This window comes from Cyprinus carpio, chromosome B22 (genome assembly GCF_018340385.1).
Source record: "Cyprinus carpio isolate SPL01 chromosome B22, ASM1834038v1, whole genome shotgun sequence".
In the NCBI taxonomy this organism is placed as follows: domain Eukaryota; kingdom Metazoa; phylum Chordata; class Actinopteri; order Cypriniformes; family Cyprinidae; genus Cyprinus; species Cyprinus carpio.
The window spans coordinates 3718507-3740062 of record NC_056618.1 but is presented as its reverse complement, the minus strand read 5'-3'; the positions used below and the strand labels follow the sequence as shown (position 1 = coordinate 3740062).

Sequence of the window (21556 nt, the reverse complement as noted above, 5' to 3'; positions counted from 1 at the left end):
CACCCGGATGATCACGGGCGCGACTCTGTAGGACGCCATTTTGGATCTGAGGTCGCGGTTTCAGTGCAGCACTGGAAAAGACCGTAGAACTGCGGGAAACTGTGCCTTCAGCGTTTTTTCTCGTAGCAGTCCTATTTATGATGTAATTTTACATTGTAAGTGAAGTAAACATGGGTTATTTCGTGCGTTGATACACATTAAATTATGAGATAATTATTTTTCGACTTTTTGCTATTTTATGAAAGTTTATGTAGTTTTGCCGAACGACACATAAAGTGGTATAAAACCACACAACATATCTATATATCTTATATCTATATATATTATATATAAATATATATATATATAGTATATATCTATATAAAACTTTTTGGGAACATAATAGATGGATAATTTTTAATTGTCACTCACATTTATTTTCTGTACCGGGGATAAATCTTGTGAAATTGGCTGTGTTTTGTTTTGCTGCTTGCACACTATAAATTATATTCATATACATTCAGTTGGTTTTAGCTTTTACTCTTCTTGAAAGTTGTTTGCTGGTTGGCGTTTGGGTTTGTGACTCAGAAAAACACTTTTAAAGCATAAACTTAGAGCGTTAGAGTGGTCCGGTGTGTTTTGTTCAGGCGCTCGCCGCGGCGCTTTGTTTTTGGGTCCTTCGTCGCAGCTACGCGCCAGTCGCGCTGCAGTCGCTCTTCGGGAGCGTTTTAATGTTTTAATTTTTTGCTGATTTTCCGTTCATACTTTAGCTTCTCTTCTATCCAGTGATCGGGGTTGTGTTGGTGTCGCAGCAGAGATGAATCTGGAGCTGCTCGGTGAGTTCCGCTGCTGTTCGAGAGTTAGTTAGCTCAATGCTAACCGCTGCTAGCCGACTGTAATGTTTATAAACATTCAACAGAAACTCTTACACAACGATTTTTATTTTCTTTCAGTGCTCATTTAATGATGTTTTTTTATCATATGTATATACCTTTCGGTTCTCTGATATGAACTGTCGGGTTAATAATTATTCATTGTTATATAATTATATTACTGCAGACTTGTGTGAACTATTAAATATCAAAACTGTTTTCTATCTTTCAGAGTCGTTCGGGCAGAATCGAAATATCCAGAGGTACAGCAACAGCATAAAACCACTTTATTTATATATATATATATCCCCTATATATATATTATATATGTATATGCTATTATGTATATATATGTATATGTACTAATATGTTGTGTGTGTGAGTGTGTGTGTTGTGTGTTGTGTGTGTGTGGTGTGTGTGTGTCCGAGGCGGCGGATTGGCACTACTGGACGCATCAGTATGGCTCTGACCTGCACGTTTAACCGCTGGGGGACGCTGCTCGCTGTCGGCTGCAACGATGGACGCATCGTCATCTGGGACTTTCTGACGCGAGGAATCGCCAAAATCATCAGCGCACACATACACCCCGTCTGCTCACTCAGGTACACACACACACACACACACACACACACACACACACACACACACAGAGAAACACACAAACACACACACATGTGTCCTCACTGAGTGTCTCTGGTTCAGCTGGAGCAGAGACGGACACAAGCTGGTCAGTGCCTCCACAGATAACATCGTGTCTCAGTGGGACGTCCTGACGGGAGACTGTGACCACGCCTTCCGTTTCCCCTCGCCCATCCTCAAGCTGCAGTACCACCCCCGAGACATGTGAGTGTCCTCACTTCCTGTGCGCCCGCTTGACTCTGTAGCTGTCTCTCAGTGTGCCGTCTTGTGTGTTCTTGTGAAACGTCGTCAGTCGTCGCTCAAGTATTGCTCCAGTTCAAAACTCACATCTAGCCAAGTAAAGATCTAATCTCCGGATGTGTTCTTGCTCCGCCCCGTTTATGGAGGAGGCTTCCACATACAGTGGAGATAATCAGAGAATATGTGCACATATTACCTAAACCACACATTAATATGTTTTATAATTTTGAAATTAAAATGAACTGAGGGTTGTGTTTTATATTTTGTTTTGTGAAGTATACATACAGTGAAGGAAACATTATGTTATCATTTCGTTTTATTGTAATGTTTTTGCGGCGAGCTGGTTATCAAGAGAGTCACGTGTGAGGTGTCACTGTGTGCTTGGCATTGAGAGAGGGCCTGTGTTTCAGGGACAAGGTGCTGGTGTGTCCCATGAAGTCTGCTCCAGTGCTGCTGCTTCGCTGTCCGGACTCCAAACACGTGGTTGCTGCGGTTGGACGACGACTCCGACCTCAACGTGGTGGCAGCCTTCGACCGGCGCGGAGACTACATCTACACCGGCAACGCCAAGGGAAAGGTCAGGGGTCACGTGTGTGTGTGTGTGTGTGTGTGTGTGTGTGAGACTGAGCAGTTGGTCTGATGTGTGTCTCTCTCAGATTCTGGTGCTGAACACGAACAAACAGGACCTCGTGGCGTCGGTTCAGAGGATGCCACAGTGAACCAGCAAACACCACCGTGCCATCAAATCTCATCGAGTTGCCCCCGCACGAGTAAGGGCAGGTCAGAGGTCACGCTGAGATTGAAAAAAAATTATATATGATCATATTGATGAATATGCTAACCATATATAAGTGCCTATATTTGTAATTTTAAAAACATAATACTTAAACATATAATATGTAGATTAATAAACCATAGGTGTGTCACAGTTATGTATTTTACTATTTATTGTGGAACTGGATGCAGGACAAAAAGAGACTCTGCCAAAATGCTGTATGTTTTATTTTTACATGTTATGCTTATTAGTTTATAATTGTTATGTTATGTGGTGTGAAGTTCCCATGTCCATAATCAAATGATGAAGTAATTTATTTGACGCCAACTATTAGTATTTAATTAGTAATGTTATTATTAATGTTTCCTCCATTTGTTCTTGTTAAAATACTTCAGCTTAACGCGTATAAGAAATAGTGACAAAAGTCATGCTAAAAACTTGTTTCGTTAAGTCTAACAGTAGTATAAACACGTTTGGATAAAATCGCATTAAGTTATATACATAGAATGTAGTGATAAATTCTGATGGCAAAACTATGTTTGTTTTTTTTTATTATTATACTATTAAATAAGATGTTAAAATCTAAGATTTACATATGTATTATTTTTGTTATTATTGATATTTTTTTGAACACTAAGTTTGTGACTGATTTCAGAGCAGGACTGCACCACCTTGACCTTTTTCTTTTAATATCAAGGATTATATTTTAGTTCAGTTTAGCAGTGTTGAGTATATTTCTGCATCATGTGATGTCTTCTCGTCCCGCAGCTGTTTCCTCATCAACACAGCAGACCGTATTATCCGTGTGTATGATGGCCGCGAGATCCTGACCTGTGGCAGAGACGGAGAACCTGAGCCCATACAGAAACTACAGGACCTGGTCAACACAGGTGTGTGTGTGTGTGTGTGTGTGTGTAGAAAAACAACATCTACTACAACTACTGGTACAATAGAACCATATTTAATGTTCTGTAAGGGATTAGTATATTTGTATCCTTTCTAATTATTTGTTTTGTTATGTCTTTTTAACTAATGGTACTGACTGGCCCTAATGTGTTCGATGTTTTCTACTGTGGTAATATAAACAACATGAAAAAGGGGAAAAAAGAACTCGTGAGTCCGCGGCTCTCAGAAGTCCCAAATCGAAATGTGGTTGATTGTGATCATGACATCATTCCCACTCTCGAATGACTTGCGCAGATCATGACTCTGAAGTTCTGATCTGAATCGAGATGATTCATGAACCTGACCCTGACTCAGATGATTCACTACCGTGTGTCTGAAGAATAGAGTCCCACGGAGTCTGAATTCAAATTACGAAGTATCAAATGCACCAAGCAGACTATATCATTTTTTGTTGCGACCGTCATTTCAGATCGTGACTTTGGAGCACGGATTGCCCGAATCATTCAATATCCTGAAAGGAGTGTATCGAAGTTTCCAATCTGAATCAAAAAATTAGATGTTCTGAGAAGTCACAATCTGAATCAAATAGATTCCGCGATATGCGAAATACCACATTGGAGTGCGTGTGAGAAAAAGGCCAAATCACTTTGCCACAAAAACTGATTTTGAGTTTCGAAAGAAGACTCTGTTTCACCCAGTACGATACCTGCATTTAAAATCATTAATAAGTGATGTCAATCATTCTAAAAACGGATGGTTTCTTTGATCCGGTGACAGCCAACATTCACTCTCTCACAGCAAGGTTGGCGCTAAACCGTAGAAAGGCAGCCGTTACCTCGGAAAACGCTGTAAACAAATCACTACAAAACTGTTTATGAAATGTTTGAGATTTTAAAACAAGCTGTTCAGCTTGTGTGGTCACGATGGTGTTCATCACAGCGACAAAACTTACAAGATGGACTTTCCAACACTGTGGTGTGTGTGTGTCAGGACGCCGTGGACGCGATGGTTTCTCGGGTTGACGGCGGAGTTATAATGGGGAGGACGCCTTAAGCTTCCGGACATTTCATGGTACAAAGACGCTTATATTCCAAAAAGATCTGGGAGATGAGAGATTCTCCATTCCAGGACCCCCTGGTGAAGGAGCTCCTCGGGTGCATACGGAGTCATGCTTTTGTTTTGTTTTATAACGTATCGCCCTAAGGCTTCCAATATATTCTATGTACTTAAAAATGATACTGAAAATAGAATTGTGATCCGTCTCAAGCCGCGCTCATGAATCATCAAATGATGAATCCTGCTCTGAAGTTCTGATGCAATACAGGATTCATGAACCTGCTTGATTCAAATGACCCACTCGCTTCCAGTCCATCTGAATGGAACCCAATGCACGAATCAGAATAATGAGCTTCTTCTTTCAGATTAAATTTGGGAGCATGGATCGTAATCATACGATTCCCCGAATGATTCCGTTTTCCAATCTTGAAATTCAGCAAACCCGCTTATATCAACTGATAGGGAGATATGCAAAATCCTGATCTCGCACAGCACGATTTGAAGTCGCCAATTAGAACCACAAATGATTCGTGGATCCACGATCCACCGCTGTAAACAGCGAATCACTTTGCAAACTGATTTTGAGTTAAATGGCTCTGTTTTAGAACTATACCTGCTTTTAAAATCATTAAAGCTGGAGCCCATACAGAAACTACAGGACTTTTTCAACAGGTGTGTATTCACCTACTGTCATATTCCAAACACATTACTACACTTCTGGTACAATAGAACCATGTTTAACTGTTCTTAAACGGATTAGTATATGTGTATACTTTCTCTTATTTGTTTTGTTTTGTTTTTATAACTGTACTTCCTCAATGGGTCAATGTTTACTCTGTAATGAAAAAATGAAATCAGGAAAAAAGAATTGTGATCCGGCTCAAGTCCCAATCTGAATTGGGATTAGGATCGGGATCATCATTCAACTCTAAATGATTCAAGTGAATCCCTGCTCTGAAGTTCTTGATCTGGAATCAGATGATTCATGAACCTGCTCTGATTCAAATGATTCACTATACGCTTCTGAAGTCCGCCGATCTGAATTAAATAATTCCCTCAATGCACCTAACTGTGAATAATGATTTTTTGAACCATCATTTCAGATCGGACTTTGGAGCATGGATCGCAAATCATTCAATTCCCTGAAATTATTCTGCGATTTCCAATCTGAATCAGAAAACTACACATACCCGCTTTAAAGTTCCAGTCTGAAAACTGATAGTGTTCATTTGTGTTAAATACTTAAATATTTAGTAGTACTGTAATGTATGTATATCTGGTGCCGATGTGTTATGTTACTCGGTGACGGCGTGTATATCAGAGCATGATGCTTGGGCTCATTCTACATCTGGGAGAAGAGTATCGGGAATGTTTATCCAGACTCCAGAATTTGCTGGATTGTGCATTTATCACTGGCATTAACATACATATATATTATTCATATTCAGTATATATTGAACCGCTATTATCCGATATGACTTTCATAGCTCTGAATTGTGAGTATAACGCGTAAATAGTGTCTTCTATGGTGTGTGTACCTTATTGTATGAATTTATTGTGTATATATAAATACACTATGGCATGTATATATGTATTTTAGTAAACATGAGAAATGTTTTAATCCGGTTGCTATGAAATGCTTCTGTCTCACACTAATTTTTTCGCGTATTGTCATCAGATCCCAAAACCATTTATTGGTTAGGCACGCAGATCTCGCACTATTGATGTGGTGTGATGTGTGTGTGTGTTGTAGTGGCATCCGATTGCGTCCGATCATCCGCCTCATCTCCAGCCAGTATCTGGGCTCAGAACCAAGTGGTGAGGAATTTAGCCCGCACTCGTAAATGTGTGTGTGTTTGTTTGTGTGGTGTGAGAGAGAGTTAAATTTATCTTTCCCATGTAATGCGGAATTGATTTTGACCTTTATGGGCATTATTATCGTTATCTCCATGCTTGCATTATCTTTGAGTCAAATCACATTTATTCGTGTGCAATAATAAGACATTTGGGTTGTTACCAAACAAATGAAATCAGTATCAATAAAATCCATCTTTGCAGTGCAGAGGAAACACAGAAGCTGCATCTGAAGAGGCATTTAGATGTTACCACACCGTTTAATGCAGGGACGTGAATGTTATTTAAATAATAAAAATAAACTTTGAATGTGAATGCTTTGATATATTAAACATAAAATAATGAATATTTATATTTGAAATTATTTAAATAATAAAAATAAACTTTAAATGTGAAATTAAAACCGCTAGTAGGTGGCAGCGAGGTCACTGTTTAATAAGTGAGTCATTGGAGATTGAAAGAGAGACTTTAAAAATAAACACCGTCATGTTGCTCAGAGACGCAAAACAGTCCTGTGGCTGTGTTTGGAATTACTTTTGTTTTTGAAATAGTGCAAAAACAAGCAGTATATCTCTGCAGGAGAACTGGAGCGCGTTTGCGCCGGACTTTAAAGAGCTGGACGAGAACGTGGAGTACGAGGAATCAGAGTTTGACATCGAGGACGAGGACAAGAGCGAACCGGAGCAGACTGGTAAACACACACACACTCTCTCTCACACACACACACACACACACACACACTCACGCACACACACTGCTGTAAGTGACACTGATGTGTGTGTATCAGGTGCGGACGCTGCAGAGGACGAGGAGGTGGACGTCACATCAGTCGATCCCACACACGTGTTTTTCTTCATCTTTGTAGTTTTGTTTATTTACAATCACAAAATTAATTCAATCCATAAAAACAAACATTACAAATTGTAGTTTTGTTTATGTTTGTTTATAATGTTTAGTCAGGTTTTAAATACAATTTTTTTACAATCGGAAAATGCATTTCATCCAGTACATTTGACATTGTTATTATCATCATACAGCTTCGAGTGTTTTTGTTTGGTTTTTTAGTTTAGTTTATTTTGACATCCGAAAAAAAAAAAAAAAAAATAAAAAAAACACAATATTCAAGATAGTTTTTCAAAATCGTGGTACAGAGTGTTTTTGTGATCATTTTGCTGCATTTTGACATTTCAGCTGTTTTTTTGTTTGTTCATATTGTTTACCATAGTGTCTCCTGTAGCTCAATGGTAGAGCATGCGTACGAAGCGCAAGGTTGGGGGTTCGATTCCCCGGGAAAACACTGCTAGGTAAAAATGATAGCCGAATGCACTCTGTAAGTCGCTTTGGATAAAAGCGTCTGCTAAATGCATAAATTATAAATTAATTTACATTTAACTTTGTTTAAACCCAGTTTATTTTCGCAAAATAAAAATTTAAAAGTCGCAAAAATTTAATTTACTATGTTACGTCATTTTTAATGTCGTAATGTCATTTTGTTTGTTCATATTGTTTAATCAAGTTTTTCCACATTTGCCAAATTTTTTAAAAATTTAATTTACTATGTTACGTCATTTTTAATGTCGTACTGTTTGTCATATGTGTTAGTTGTTTATTTTTTAGACTTGATGTTTTTCATTGCTTATATTGTTTAATCTAGTTTTTGAAATTCAAAAGGTTTTTGTTAGTTTTGATGTTTTTGTTTGTTCGGATCATTTGATAAGGTTTTCGACATTCGCAAAATCATAGTTTAATTCGCTAGATTCTATAATATTTGTAATATCATCACAGTAGTTCATCATTATAAAAGAAGATATCTCCGTTTACCACTGAGACTTTCAGGCGGGACATCGTAACTTTGCAGATATTGTTTACGCTCAAACAGCAACATTACACACTAACATTAAAAAAGTGCAATCGCAGTCAACCACCCCTTTAAACCAGTTTATTTTTCACAAAAAAAGATTTTTGATGCAAGTCTGATGAAAGTTTTTTATTTTCAATTATTATCTTACAGTGCAAGTGTTTGTTTATTTTTGTTGTTTTTGTTTGTTCGTATTGTTTTTTGTTTTTATAGTTTTTGACATTAACAACATTTTAAATTAAATTTTAAATTTAATTCACTGTATTTTTTACATAATTTATATCACAGTATTAAATGTGTATTCGTTATTTTTTGATGTTTTTGTTTGTTCATATCATTTTTTTGACGTTCACAAAATAAAGTTTTTTTTTTATTTAATTTGCTTTAATTTACATTATTTTTAATATTATCATACCGTTTCATGTGTTTTATTTTTTTTGTTGGTTCGTATTGTTAAAACCAGTTTATTTTTCGCAAAATTAACATTTTAATTGAAATTTTTATTTTTAATTATCTTTGAGTGTAAATGTGTTTGTGTTAATTTTGTTTTTTATTTGTTCTTATATAATCGAGTCTATTTTTATTGTATTGCGTTATGTTTTGTCGTATAGTAGTGTTGGTGGTGTTTCTCAGTCAATTTAATCGAGTGTGTTTTGCAGTGACGAGGAGCTGGAGGACTTTAAAGCGCTGCTGTATCTGCCCATCGCTCCGGAGGTGGAGGACCCTGAGGAGAACCCGTTCGGCCCTCCGCCCGACGCCGCGGGTCAGAACGCCACGCCGGACGACGGCCGCCCACAGCGGCCCCGGCGACAAAAAACAGCGGCAACCGTCGTATGACGGAGGGCCGCCCAAGAAGAAGATCCGCACCACCACCATCGAGCTGCAGGGCGTCCCGAACGACGGTAAGAGATGAAAAACTACCCTGAGATACTAAACGGAAACAAAGACTAGTATTGGTGATGATTTAATCATAACGTTGCATGTATTACTAACTAAAATTAGTATTGAATGCAAATCACTAAGATTCAGATTAAGGCTGGGCGATAAATTGATATCGATAATTATTGCGTGATATAAATTTCCTTGATAAACTTTAACGTTAGGTGGGGATTAATCGCAATTAATTTCAGAAAAAATTGTTGATTAATCGATAGACAGCACTAGTTTATAAATAATCATGATTCAGAAGCGACATGATTCATGAGTCTTTTTGGCTGAGTCCTTAAAAGAATCAGTTCAAAAGAGTCATTTGTTTGTGAATTGGACTGCGCAGCAGTGTTATTTTAGTATTGTTCATGTACTTTTATAGTATTTATTTATGATTTATTTATAGTTTAATGCAAATAAACAGTTGTATTTAAATTGGTATTTTTGTATGATGTCACTTCCTCTGACGCCTGCGCTTGTGTCTCGCAGAGGTGCATCCGCTGCTGGGCGTGAAGGGCGACAGTAAGTCCAAGAAGAAGGCGGCGGGGCGGCCCAAGGGATCGAAAGGTAAAGACAAAGACTCGCGCAGACCCAAAGTCTTCCGGGACAGAGCAGAGGGGCTGGGGACGCCAGGTAAGATGACCTTTGACCCCTGTGTCCCGCATGGGTCCGGTGCGGCTTGAGCTCAGCTGTGATTGGCTGCTTCCTGCTTGCCTTCCTGTCCTTCCTGCTCTGACCTACTCGATGTGTGAGCGAATGCTTCAGGTCTGCTGTCCTCCCTGATCATTCCCATGATGCCCTGCAGCAAAACTTGTGTACTAAAACCGGCCTAATAAATCAGTCAAGGTACTAAACAAAAGCAAAGACCGTTACTGGTGAAGGTTCAATTCTACCGTTGCTTTCATTACTACTAAAATTAGTTTTGAGATGCAAATCTTTAAAAGATACAAAAGGGGCATGATTCATGAGTCGTTTTGACCGAGTCATTAAAAGAATCGGTTCAAAAGAGTCATTTGTTTGTGTTAATTTAGTATTATTTTATATTATTTCTTATGATCCGTTTCGTGTGTGCGAGCAGTTTTTAGTATATAGTTATTAGTTTTCTTATGCGATATTATTTCTTATGATCGTAATTTTTTTAATTTTTTATAGTTTTCACTTGTTAATAATTTAATTTTAAAATAAGTTGTGTTATCTTAACATATTTTATTTTCATATTTTGTTTTACATTTTGTGTTATCGTGATTTTTATTTTTTATTTTTTGGCCATATTGCCCACCCCTAATTTATATTATATTTAAATACTTTCAGGTTTGTTTTTTTGTGCTTTCATAATTTTCTTTTATTTTCCCTATTTAGCTATTAATTTAGTAAATTTACTAATAGAAACTTATTTTATTGCACTTCACCATTTTTAATTTAGGTTCTACGTTTTTTTTTTATGTAATATTAAAATCTTATTTTAGCTTTATTTTTATTAACGAAAATAATTTTTATTAGTTAATAATTTTAACTTAATTGTACGATTCCCAGCTGTGGTTTTCATAATGTCCATATCTTGCGTTAAAGCATGCGAATGATGATTCGCTTGCGATTATATGCCGATTTTTTTTGTCATAAATTGGATCGAAATTAGCTTTGGTGCAGATTTGCAATGCTTTTCGCTTTGCTCGTTGGACCTTTACGTTGATCTGAAGGATTTAACGATTTTTATTCACGAAAATATTCATTTTACATATTAGTTTAATTTAACCACATGAATGCTGTTTTTTTTTTTTTTTTTTCAGGAAATCTGGTCTCGGCGGTGTACAAGCAGCACGAGGTTCAGGGTTTGGACTGAAGCTGAAGGCCTCTGGCGCCCCCTGGCTGTGTGGATGAATGACATCTTTCTTTTTTTATGGACTCTATGGACTGTATTTGTGTTGTATTATTACAGAAGGACATTACAGCTCAACGACGCCACAGTTTGAAGCCCGTCTGATCAGTTTGCTCACATAGAGAGAGTGATAGGAAGAGGGAATCATGTTTGTTTAGAGTAGATGGATCTGTCTCTGTGTATAAGCACTAGTTGGGTCGTATACTCAGTCGGATGTCTTTTATTTGTTTTGCATCTGTTTCTTTTTTTCTGACACTGGTTGTGTTTTTTGCATACATATTAAACCAGTTTGTTTTTTTGAGAGTGGCCTCTGTGTGTAAAATGTGTTTTGGTACAGTGTTATCAGGGTTATGGTTGTTTCCTGCACTGACCGTTTCCATCCAGCAGAAGGTGCCAGCGGAGCGTGAATGAAAGAGCGAGAGAAAGACATTTTTCTGTTATTCGGTTCCATTTTGTGCTTTTCTACTGTTGGATTCCATTTTGTGTTTCTGTGTTTTATTCACAAACATCTCAAGAGTGAAAACCAGACCAAAGTAAGTGAACATCTGAGAAACGCTTAACTTTCTGAGTTTTAGTTCAGATTCTCTCTGGTTTGAGGCTCAAAACATCACTGTTACTCACACGGTAGTTGTTAACTGTCTCAAAATAGTTCAGAAGAATGAAGATAATGCTTTAGTAAGTCAGAATTATGAGATTTTAAAAAGTCAAAGTCAGGTTTGCCTTTTTTTATTTTTACCTAATAGGCCTAATTATGAGATAAAAGTATGCTTTGACATAATTTTGACTTTTCATGTCACAATTTCAAATTTTTACCTGTTGAAAAAACAATTGAACCATTACAAAAAAAGTTCTAATGGTTTCCATTACAAATACCATTACAAACCATCAACTTTTAACAATTAAAACCATTAAAAATTTTTTTTTTTTCAGTGTTTTGGGACATATTTCATTAGGATTTATTGGTTTTAACAAGCCACCAATAGAAGGTGACCAAGTAGAGACCCACAGGGTCCATTACAGTTTCCATTAAAACCAATACAAGTCCCGTTATAACCAGTAAAACCATTACAAACTTTGAAATGGTGTCTGTTTTTTTTTTTTTTTTTTTTCAGCAGGATATAATTTAGTACCTAACAATGTAGGCTTAAAGCCATAATTTCGACTGTTTGCCTCATGATTATGACTTGATATGTAATATATTCCACATTTAAAGTAATTTCAATTTAGTATGTCAATTTCAACATTTAAATTAGTGGCCTTTGTGTTGAAATTTCGACTGATTAAGCATGTGTTTAAACTTTAAGGTAGGCTATTTGTCAAATCGGAAACTACACGTGATGTCAAGGATTTTTAAAATCTTTGCAGTCAATATACAAATTAATAGATGCTGTGTCTGCTCTTTGAAAGTGCAGTCTTTATAAAATGATGTAATATTCATGAACGCTAGGAAATCCGTTGGTCAAAGTGTGGAAACTAAGCGCGGGAATTCACGCGCTGCCTTCAGAGACGGGTCAGTTTCTGAATTAAATAAAGGTTTGTTGTCATGACAGCTTCACTTACGTCAATAAAACATTACAAAAAAACTCTTTAAAATTAAAATCTCATCTTTATTACAACCACATGTACATCATATTCCAAGAAAATGATTTCTAAAAGTGGAAACGAGCAAAATCCAACGAGAGTTTTTCTGTTTTCTGCCATCCGTTCACATCCATTATTCACAGCGTTTGACTCACGGTGGAAATGACGTGATTTCACCTCAGAAACGAGGGCGAGATGTGCCGCAGAGAGTCACAGTTGTGAGGAAAAATTGTAAACACTCTAGTGCTCGTGCACCAAAAATAGTGCAGGTGGGAAAAATCCTGATTTTCTGCTCAGCGAAGAAGAAAAACAGAAACAGGTGACTCCAAAAATACTTCTACTTTGGAAAATAATTAGGTCTCGTTCATGGAACGCGAGCAGAACGAATCATTCAGAACACCATTTATTTGTCTAACTTAGCTGATCAACTTGTGCAGAATTAATTCTGCTTGTGTTTCATGAGGATTATTGTATTGTACTGTTAAAACCTTGTTGTCTGCGGAAAGGTGCGCTGGAAATATCTGATAAATTTACACGTTAGAACAAAACACAGTTCAGTGCATCGATCGTCTTTCTCTCCAAATTGTACTTATGTTAATACCACCTATAATCCTTATTTGAGTCTTTATAAAAGTTCTTTGTAAATTTTCTTTTCGTGACATCAATTGTGAAGAGCACAAGAAAAATAGCTTTAAAAATACTCTACAGAACTACAGTTATAGTGCAAGAACCCGCACACTTCACAACACACGCTCGCGTTTCCGCATGACCCTGCACTCCCAATCCCTGCACACCCAATCAACGGCGTATCCCACTCCCGATCTGTCGTGAGAGTATCCGATATTATTCCCAGAGAGTCAGATTCATGATTGAAAGGAGGGGCTGTGCTAACGCCACAAATTGGCTAGAGGAAGACAGCCGGAAAGGGAATTCTTTAAATTTTGTGCGAAAGTGACGTAATTCGGATGTCGTTTATAGGCTAGTTGCAAATCATGTCGAACAAATGAAATCTCACGGTTAGCACCACCTTAAAATGATCTGTAACGTAAAATTTCCTTGGCACCAAATGAAATTCGTTTAGTCTGGAGTCGTAATCTGTTGTATTGCTTCATGCGTTTCGAATCAAACTGCAGTGAAATCGCTCCCTAATAAAACGTCTCTTCACAACACAATGCGAAACAAGATACTGCAAATATAACATTTAAAAATCAATGTACTACGGTGCTCGGAAACATCTGTATCTACAGTAAACCTCAATGTCAGGAGGTAGCTCTGTGTAGTGCGGCTGGTCCAGCACACACAAACATACACACACACAAGTCAATTTGAACACACGCTAGGTGAGTTTCGTTATACAGTTGTGACGGTGAGCAACGACGTAGGCAGCTGCCGGGCGGCTTCTCTGGGACCCAGGCGTGTCCCGTGCGTTAGGAGTTCCTCTACAGTGGTCCAGTCGTCCAGCAGCTTCCGGTTCCGCAGGCGACTTAGTTTCCTCTGGCTCAGTTCGAGAACGGTGCTACAACTCTCTCTGTTAGCTCCTCCCATGACTCCGCCGCTATGCACCAATCCTGACGGAGCTGCGGCACAGCTGTCGTTGTTTCTGGCCTGTCGCTGTTTCTGCAGCATGTGTTCGCGGCGCTCGGTGCGGCTCCAGTAGCGACCCATGCGGACCTCGCTGTGACTCTCTTCGTCCGTGCTCATGCCGCTACGCTCGTCCGCCAATCTGGACGCTCGATCCCGCAGCATCTGGTTTCGCAAAGCACGCAAATTCCCGCCGGGTGGTTTCCTAGCGGACGTGTGGCCCTCCAAGGTGCTGTAGAGTCCGCCTCCGCCAACGGATCCCGCGCGGTCGGTGAGTTTCGGCCAGGTTTCGTTGGCGTCCTGACTGGGCGTGTGACTTAGAGTGTGCAACCTGTTGTAGGGCGTCTGTTGGCTCCTCTGGAGCTGCGGTTCGGTGGATGCCCGGATCCTGCCGTTGGCGTGAAGATCCGGAGGCATGCAACAGTGTTCATGAGCTGGAGAGATCAGGGATGGTTGACTCATTGCGTGTAGAGTCTGTGTAGGGAGTGCAGTGTGGTGTACAACAGGGTGTGCAATGGTGTGCATAAGTGCCAAGTCCGGCTCCTCTGGGAGATTCATGGGCAGGTCGACTCTGTGGACGCAGGGATGCAGTGTGGCGCTGCAGTAGTTGGGCGAGGCCGGGTGACTCGCCCGTCTGCGGTACTCCATTGTCGCCGGGCGGTGATGCAGCGTTCTGCTTCTTCTCAGCATTCCCGCAGAACTCGGATGAGGCCCGGGATTGAACAGCGAGCCGCTGCTGGAGCTGTGCCTGTTCAAACACGGACGCTCCGCCTTGCGGTACTGTACGGGTGAAACGCGCAACAAACCGTGCGATCCCGGGACGGGCGCGCAGACATTTTGAGGCTGCACCGTCAGCGTTTCTGGGATGGCCTCTAGGGGGTGTTTTATCTGGCTGTCGCACCGCTCGCGAGAGCACGGCTCCCCCTGGTGGTGCATGCGGGCGTTGTAATGACGCATGCGTTTCTCGAGCAGACGCTGGAAGCGCAGGAACTCGCCGGTGCTGACGCTGTAGAAACCCGAGTCGCTCAGTTCAGACGAGATGAAGGACTCCGACGACGGCGACCCGCCGTGGCACTCAAGCCCCTCCTCCGTCTCCACCCCCGACAGCTCCCCCTGGTGGAAGCTACCATCCGTCCAGCCGAGCCCGCTGTCCAGCTCGTGATGAAGAGGCAGGTAACCCAGGGGTTTCTCCATCATGTAGTCATCGTCATCAGTCTGTCGAAAACAGACACACACACATATTATTACATTGATTGATTTTACCAGGGTAAAAAGACTCTGTGTGTGTTTTTTATGCACTATGTTGTATCTACAAGCACTCTCTAAAGGTCATTGCACACTGAGTCCGAAATTGTTTGATTTTCGCATCTGTAGCAAGCATTTTGAGAGGTGCTTTGACAATTCAGAGCCATCATACAAGCGAACGCCAAAATCCAGAAAGGCGACTGTGAAGTTGATCCACTTTGTCACGCAGCACAAAGCACTGTAAGGATCTTTGCACACTGACTTCACAGAAATTGGTGGTGTTCTTTTTAATATGTGGGTCTAGTATCGCTAGCAAAGCATCAAACTGACATCCTGAAGTAAACTTTGAATCTCCTGTGATAATCCCGCTGCTCCCGAGAGGGAACTCTCCGTCCTCTCTATATCTCAGGATTGGATGGACAAAACAACATTTCCTTTCCCCTTCTCTTTTTAAGAAGCGAGAGGACGAGAAAATCATCCTCACTGCTTGAAGACTCCATTAAGTACCGTTACGGATTAATTAAAATGCATCGGACTCAATGTGTGCAAGGTTTCTGTGCGGTTTTCAAATGGTTCAGTACCATTTACTGTTACAGGTTTGTGCATATTTGTTAATTAACAGCAAACTCATGTGTGGTTCATCCAGTCAGTTTAAATACACATGCATTTATAACTTTGATAAAGTTTATGGGGTATTTTTATGGCTGACAGAAATGTGCAACAAAAACATTTATTTTCAATGATAGTTGAGTTAATTTAAGCCGATATGGGCGACCGTTGACGATGCAACAATTACACAGAGCTTAACTATATATATGCAAATGAGCAGCGACAGCCAATAGCATTGCATCCATTAGATACTGCAGTAGAGTAGAAGCACTGACTATTAATCCACAAAGCAGATTAAATCACTGTCAGTGTGAATGCATCTCAAGTAATAAAGAAAAACACAGGAAAATTCTAATGAATTCTATTAATTGAATGGTCTTCTATCAGAGCTCAAGAGTCACTCCGGTGGCTCACAGTCTTCAGCCGTATTTATGATCGCTAGTTGCCTGGTAACACATAACTTACATAACATGTGACTCCTCGCCTCTCGGTCTGTGACGGATGAAGAGAATCACACGAGAACCAGAACAACAACAATCCCTCAGATCTGAACTCTGAACTCTGCATCCTTCCAGATTCACTCAGTCTGCATTAATTGGCTGCTGTTGCATTTTTACTATATTACAGATGTTTTTCACTACACCACATCTTTTTAGGGCAAGACACTACAGGAAAAAACATTCATCAGTATTTTTTCATGCACTGGTTAATTTTGAGATTTGGGGATGTTCAAAAACGTTGTTTCAGTGGAAAGAAAACAAAGTGTTTGTAAAACAATCTTATTGCACTTTATCTCTCTTGCATCAGTAGTTTTCAATATCTTTAAAAAAAAAATGATGTTTCTTTATTTCCAAATTTGATAGTTTTATTCAGATCTATATTCTGAAGGATTTAACAGAAGGGTTTGTTTCATAGATCATTGGCCTGTTCTATTATTATTATTTTTGCACTTTACCTTGTTGCATCTAATTTAAACGTATCTTTAAAATCCATTTTCTCAATATGAGTTGTTTCTCCAGTTTTAAGTTTATTGCTTAAAACCATGGTCAAATTATTATTATTATTTTTTACAAAAGATGTACTTTAAAATAAGGGTGTTGATTAAGTATTTTCAGATTTACAGAGCGATAGAAATCCAAAATTCCCAAAATTCCTTCGGTAAAAAGCTTTAACTCTAATATGCCAACAAAATCAAACAAGACTTTTTCACCTGAGTTCGGGTTTCTGTTAATGCATATTTGAACATAATTTAAGAATACAAAAATTGTTTGCAATTCTTAATGTATTCAATCAATTTGGGCAAGTATGTTGATGTTTATTAGTCAGTTTTTACACTATACACAATGTGATGTATTGCCTTGAACAAACACTCCGAACATTCGTCATTGAATGTTCAATAACTCAGTAGTTCTTCATCAATTATTCCTCAAGTCCTGGTCATATATTCACGCTGAGACTCTCACCTGACTCTGGAAACTTCTGGGTTCATCCATGTTGGAGTTGCAGCATCTGATCAGACAGTTTTGTCGCGGAGACATGCCGCTGGAGAACTGAAACGAGCACGTCACACACCGTTAAACATAGAACCGGACTGCGGTTCAAGTACATTTTGAATTATTACATCAAGAAGAGCATCACTATTATGAATGGTGATGGGATTTCAAACCCTTTTTGCTCTTGTGAGAAGAACATGCGAGCATTTCCACTGCTTTCCTGATGAATTATTAGCATAATGAGGCTGTGATGTGGAAGAGTGATTATCTGAAATGACTGAACAGTAACTGAACAGCGTTTCCTGTCTGTCTCTCCTTCAGCCGCTTTATTAAAGGCTGTTTCCTCCTGCGCAATGCACATGTGAATGTGTGTGTGTGTGTATTCCCAAGCGTAGCTAAATGCATGAATAATTCCAGAGCAAAAGAGAGCAGCTCCATTTTGAAAAACGTGTTTGTTTGGAGAACAGCTTTCTCTCTCTCTCTCTCTCTCTCTCTCTCTCTCACACACACACACACACACACACAGTTTAGCATTTCCTAACAGGACAGCTTGCTTTAAACGCTCATTTAAGATTGGCATTGAAGAGTGATCAGGGTTTGGAAAGACATTTTTGATATTCACACATAAACAAGTGCCAGTGATTATCCTTTGTTTTTGTTTTTGATTATTAACATCATTTTAAATGTGACACATATCAGACTGGTTTAAGATCAAAATCCTGAAATGATCTGCATGCATAAAACTAATTATCTAATAACTCTCATTAAAAAGACATTAAAATATTGTTTTTATAAATAAATAAAATATAGTAATAAAAATAAATCCCAGTCATTTCTATTTATTATTCTATTATTTTTTATTAATATATATATTTTTTACTAATTTATTTTAGTATAAATTATTTAGTATATTACAAATTATAATAAAAAAAAACATATTAATTATCATATTACAAATTATATGATAAAATTATATATGTGTATATATATATATATAAACGTATAAATTTTAGTATACATAATCTCGTCATAAATATTAACAGCTGATAATAATCATAATCTGATTATGTAGAAATGCCAATCATTTCTCATTTAATTTATTTATTAAAATAATGTATACTGACATATTCGTATTCATTCAAATTCATAATGACATATCAATTTAATAATGATATGGTTTTAAATTAAATCGTTTTCATAAAAAATACAATCATACTGATATAAAAGTATAATATTTTAAAAACTGATTTCATTATAGATGTAGTTTTTTATATAAATATGGTACTCATCATAATCTGATGCTGGTAAGATCTTACGTTGTAGGCCAGTGGTTCTCTGTGCGCCGGGTCTCGGGGCGTGTTTGGTAGGTACTCGTACCTGCTTCCATCTCTACGGGTACCAGGCAGAGACATGTGATCGTAGTACGTCCTGAGAACACAACAAACACTCATATATCACACTCATTAATATCTTTATGTGCTGAAAACACATCTCTGGCTCCGCCCCCTTCCTCTAAGATGCTGTTATTGTGTGTTTGTAAGGAGCTTCTGTGAGCAGCGGACCTCATTCTGATATTAAGACCAACAGCTGTATTAAGATGCCTAGAAAGAGTGTGATTTTATGAAATATGAACATTACACTTCACATACAATAGAATTATTAACAATAATTGGTAGTTTATAATAATTATAATGATGCTTATCTTAATAAACACCACTAAATATAGCATATACGGTTGCAAAAGGTGCATCTTTTCTGATATATCAGAATTTTGAAAGAGCTTTACTGTCAAATAAGTGTGCTTGCACACGTAAAGAAATAAACTGAACTTTGTACATAGAAAAATCGACAAAATAAGAGTTTTCCCCTTACATGTTCTATTTCATTTAATGTATAGAAACTATAATAATAAATATTGTCCACAATAATTTTAAAATCGAGTAAACTTCGTGCACGTCACGTCACCTGATTGATCAGTATAGCGTTTCCTCAGCGCGAGAGGCGATGTCCCATTCGCGTGCAAATGACTCGTGAATCAGTTCTTTTGAATGAGTCCGTCAAGAAGATTCATGACACAAACTAGCAACTGTTTCGAATCAGAATCACGCACGCAGCGAATCGTTCAGAGCCGTTACGAGTTCCCAACTGACTCCCTCACTGAACCGCGCGCCATTTTTCGAATTTGAAAATAACCGGGAACCGTTACTGCGACTAACGGCAGCCAGGTAAGTGAGTCTTATTACTCTATTTATTAAATATTTGTTTATATGAAAACTTTTAAGTAAAGATACACATTCAAAGCATTTGAACTGTTTTTTGCATTTTTATTTTTAGTTATGGTTTAGAATATAGCGAGGTCCAAATGTAAGGTCACCAGGATGAGTAATAAACAAAATATTTACCTCTTTTAAAACAATCTGAAATGTTCTTACAAAACAGACACAAAATACAGTCACTGACAGCATCAAATTGTAACAGACAACACTTATTAGTCTAAAATGTCCCTAATGCACAATACTGACTTAAGCTAATGTAAGACTCTCTGCATTCAAAACTTTGAATTTGGCAGCAAAAAAAGTTCATTTGGCAACTAAAGGTTTCATTTTAGGATCTAATGGCTCATGTTTTTAGTCTGGAGCCACTGCGTCCTTGATGTTTCCTTCTAGAAAGAAAGGGATCTCAAATGCCCAAACGTCTTTGCTATATGAATTCTGCAGTGAGCGTTCATCAGATGAAGCTGTAAAAGGCAAAGAATGATATTTTATGCTTGTGGCACATTCACATGCGCATGAATGCAAAACCTAGCGTGACTGTGCCTTAAGGCCGCTCACATGCTAGAGACGGCTCTTGACGGATGGGAACACATCACATGTGTTTTCGAGTTTGAAATCCAGTGGGATGGCATAACAGGACCTGCCCCTCGGACATTCCCACTGGTCAAATTTTGGTCACATGACCAAGTGTTACTTTCAAAAACCCTTGAGGACCAGTTCGTTTGAACGAGTCAGCCGAAAAGATTAATGAAACCACCTCAAGCTTGTTTTGAATCACACTCATTCAGATTCATCCGGTAAATAACTAGAAGAGTACAAAACACGCAATAAATGGTAAAACTATCTGCGTTACAAAGGAGTTTGATTATGATTATGATAATAAATTAAAACAATATGATAACCAATACTAGCTGAAGCAGCATAATGGACTGTTTTTGTTCAGAAAAAACAACTATAATAGAAAAAAAAAACAGTTTGCACCAAGGACGATAACTATATTTTAATAATCGTTCAAATTCAGTGAGAACAGGAAGTCAACACCAGAACTATAACAATAACACAGAGGAACGATGTCACTGGAATCATGACTTTTTCCCAAAGCTAATGAATAAAGCAACTGACAGCCAAGCAGAATCCATCCTGCTTTAACAAGCTTAAGTATTTAAAGCTGCAGATGACAAAACTGCAGCGTGCTCATAATAAACAGAACGTCATCGTGCGCTGATGTGGACAATAATATAGTTATTGTTTTAGTTATATGTATAGTTATCGTTCTTGTAATGAACGCCAGAAAGCTTGCACATTTGTGTGAAAAATGCCTTTGTTTGCTCTCACGTTAAAAGTAATTACGCAAGCACTCTAAAAAGTCGTTCACATAGGACACACTGTTCATTTCAATTAGCAGCAGAATTGAAACGAATGCAATAAATTACAAATTTTTACTTAATAGAAGCTGAAAAACGCAATGCTCATAAAATGAATAGATGAAGAGCATTTTTAGGGCCAGATCTATTAACAGCTTGCGCCAGCACAAATTATCTCTTGCCGTTAAAATAGTACTGTCAAGATTTACTAAAGACGCGCAATAAAGAATTAGTGCTGAAAAGGCATGGACAAAATACTTTTTTTTTTTTTGCGCCTGATCTTTTGAAATATGCATTTGTAGGATACCAAATTTAAGGGAGGAGAGTATTAAAGTGAATCACGCAACACAATTTACTAACGTTTGCGCTCGTCAAGTTACTGGTATTTGCGTCATTATTTAACGCCCCAAAAATGCATATCTTAAAGC

General features: G+C 38.3%; 2 protein-coding genes across 3 annotated transcripts in view; one reads left to right on the top strand and one right to left on the bottom strand.

The window, feature by feature from the left end:
- Nucleotides 1-1268: 1268 nt before the first annotated feature.
- On the top strand, nucleotides 1269-11283 carry LOC109064439 (retinoblastoma binding protein 5; the record flags this gene model as incomplete). The annotated part of the gene is given in 13 exon segments (XM_042748936.1): nucleotides 1269-1453; nucleotides 1554-1694; nucleotides 2141-2216; nucleotides 2218-2307; nucleotides 2387-2445; nucleotides 3274-3395; nucleotides 6221-6285; nucleotides 6901-7012; nucleotides 7109-7182; nucleotides 8825-8965; nucleotides 8967-9081; nucleotides 9596-9739; nucleotides 10894-11283. Coding segments are annotated over 13 exon segments (1377 nt in total), but the record flags the coding sequence as incomplete, so codon positions are not given.
- Nucleotides 11284-13353: 2070 nt separating this feature from the next.
- The window catches only part of LOC109064438 (E3 ubiquitin-protein ligase PDZRN3-like), a 13934-nt gene continuing 5731 nt past the window's right edge, over nucleotides 13354-21556 (bottom strand). For both annotated transcript variants that reach the window (XM_042749325.1, XM_042749326.1), the window contains 3 exons: nucleotides 18808-18919; nucleotides 17462-17548; nucleotides 13354-15359 (listed from right to left, as the gene is read on the bottom strand). In XM_042749325.1, the coding sequence (XP_042605259.1) occupies nucleotides 13914-15359; nucleotides 17462-17548; nucleotides 18808-18919 (1645 nt within the window). In that variant the 3' untranslated portion in view covers nucleotides 13354-13913. The remainder of the gene's footprint in view (nucleotides 15360-17461; nucleotides 17549-18807; nucleotides 18920-21556) is intronic.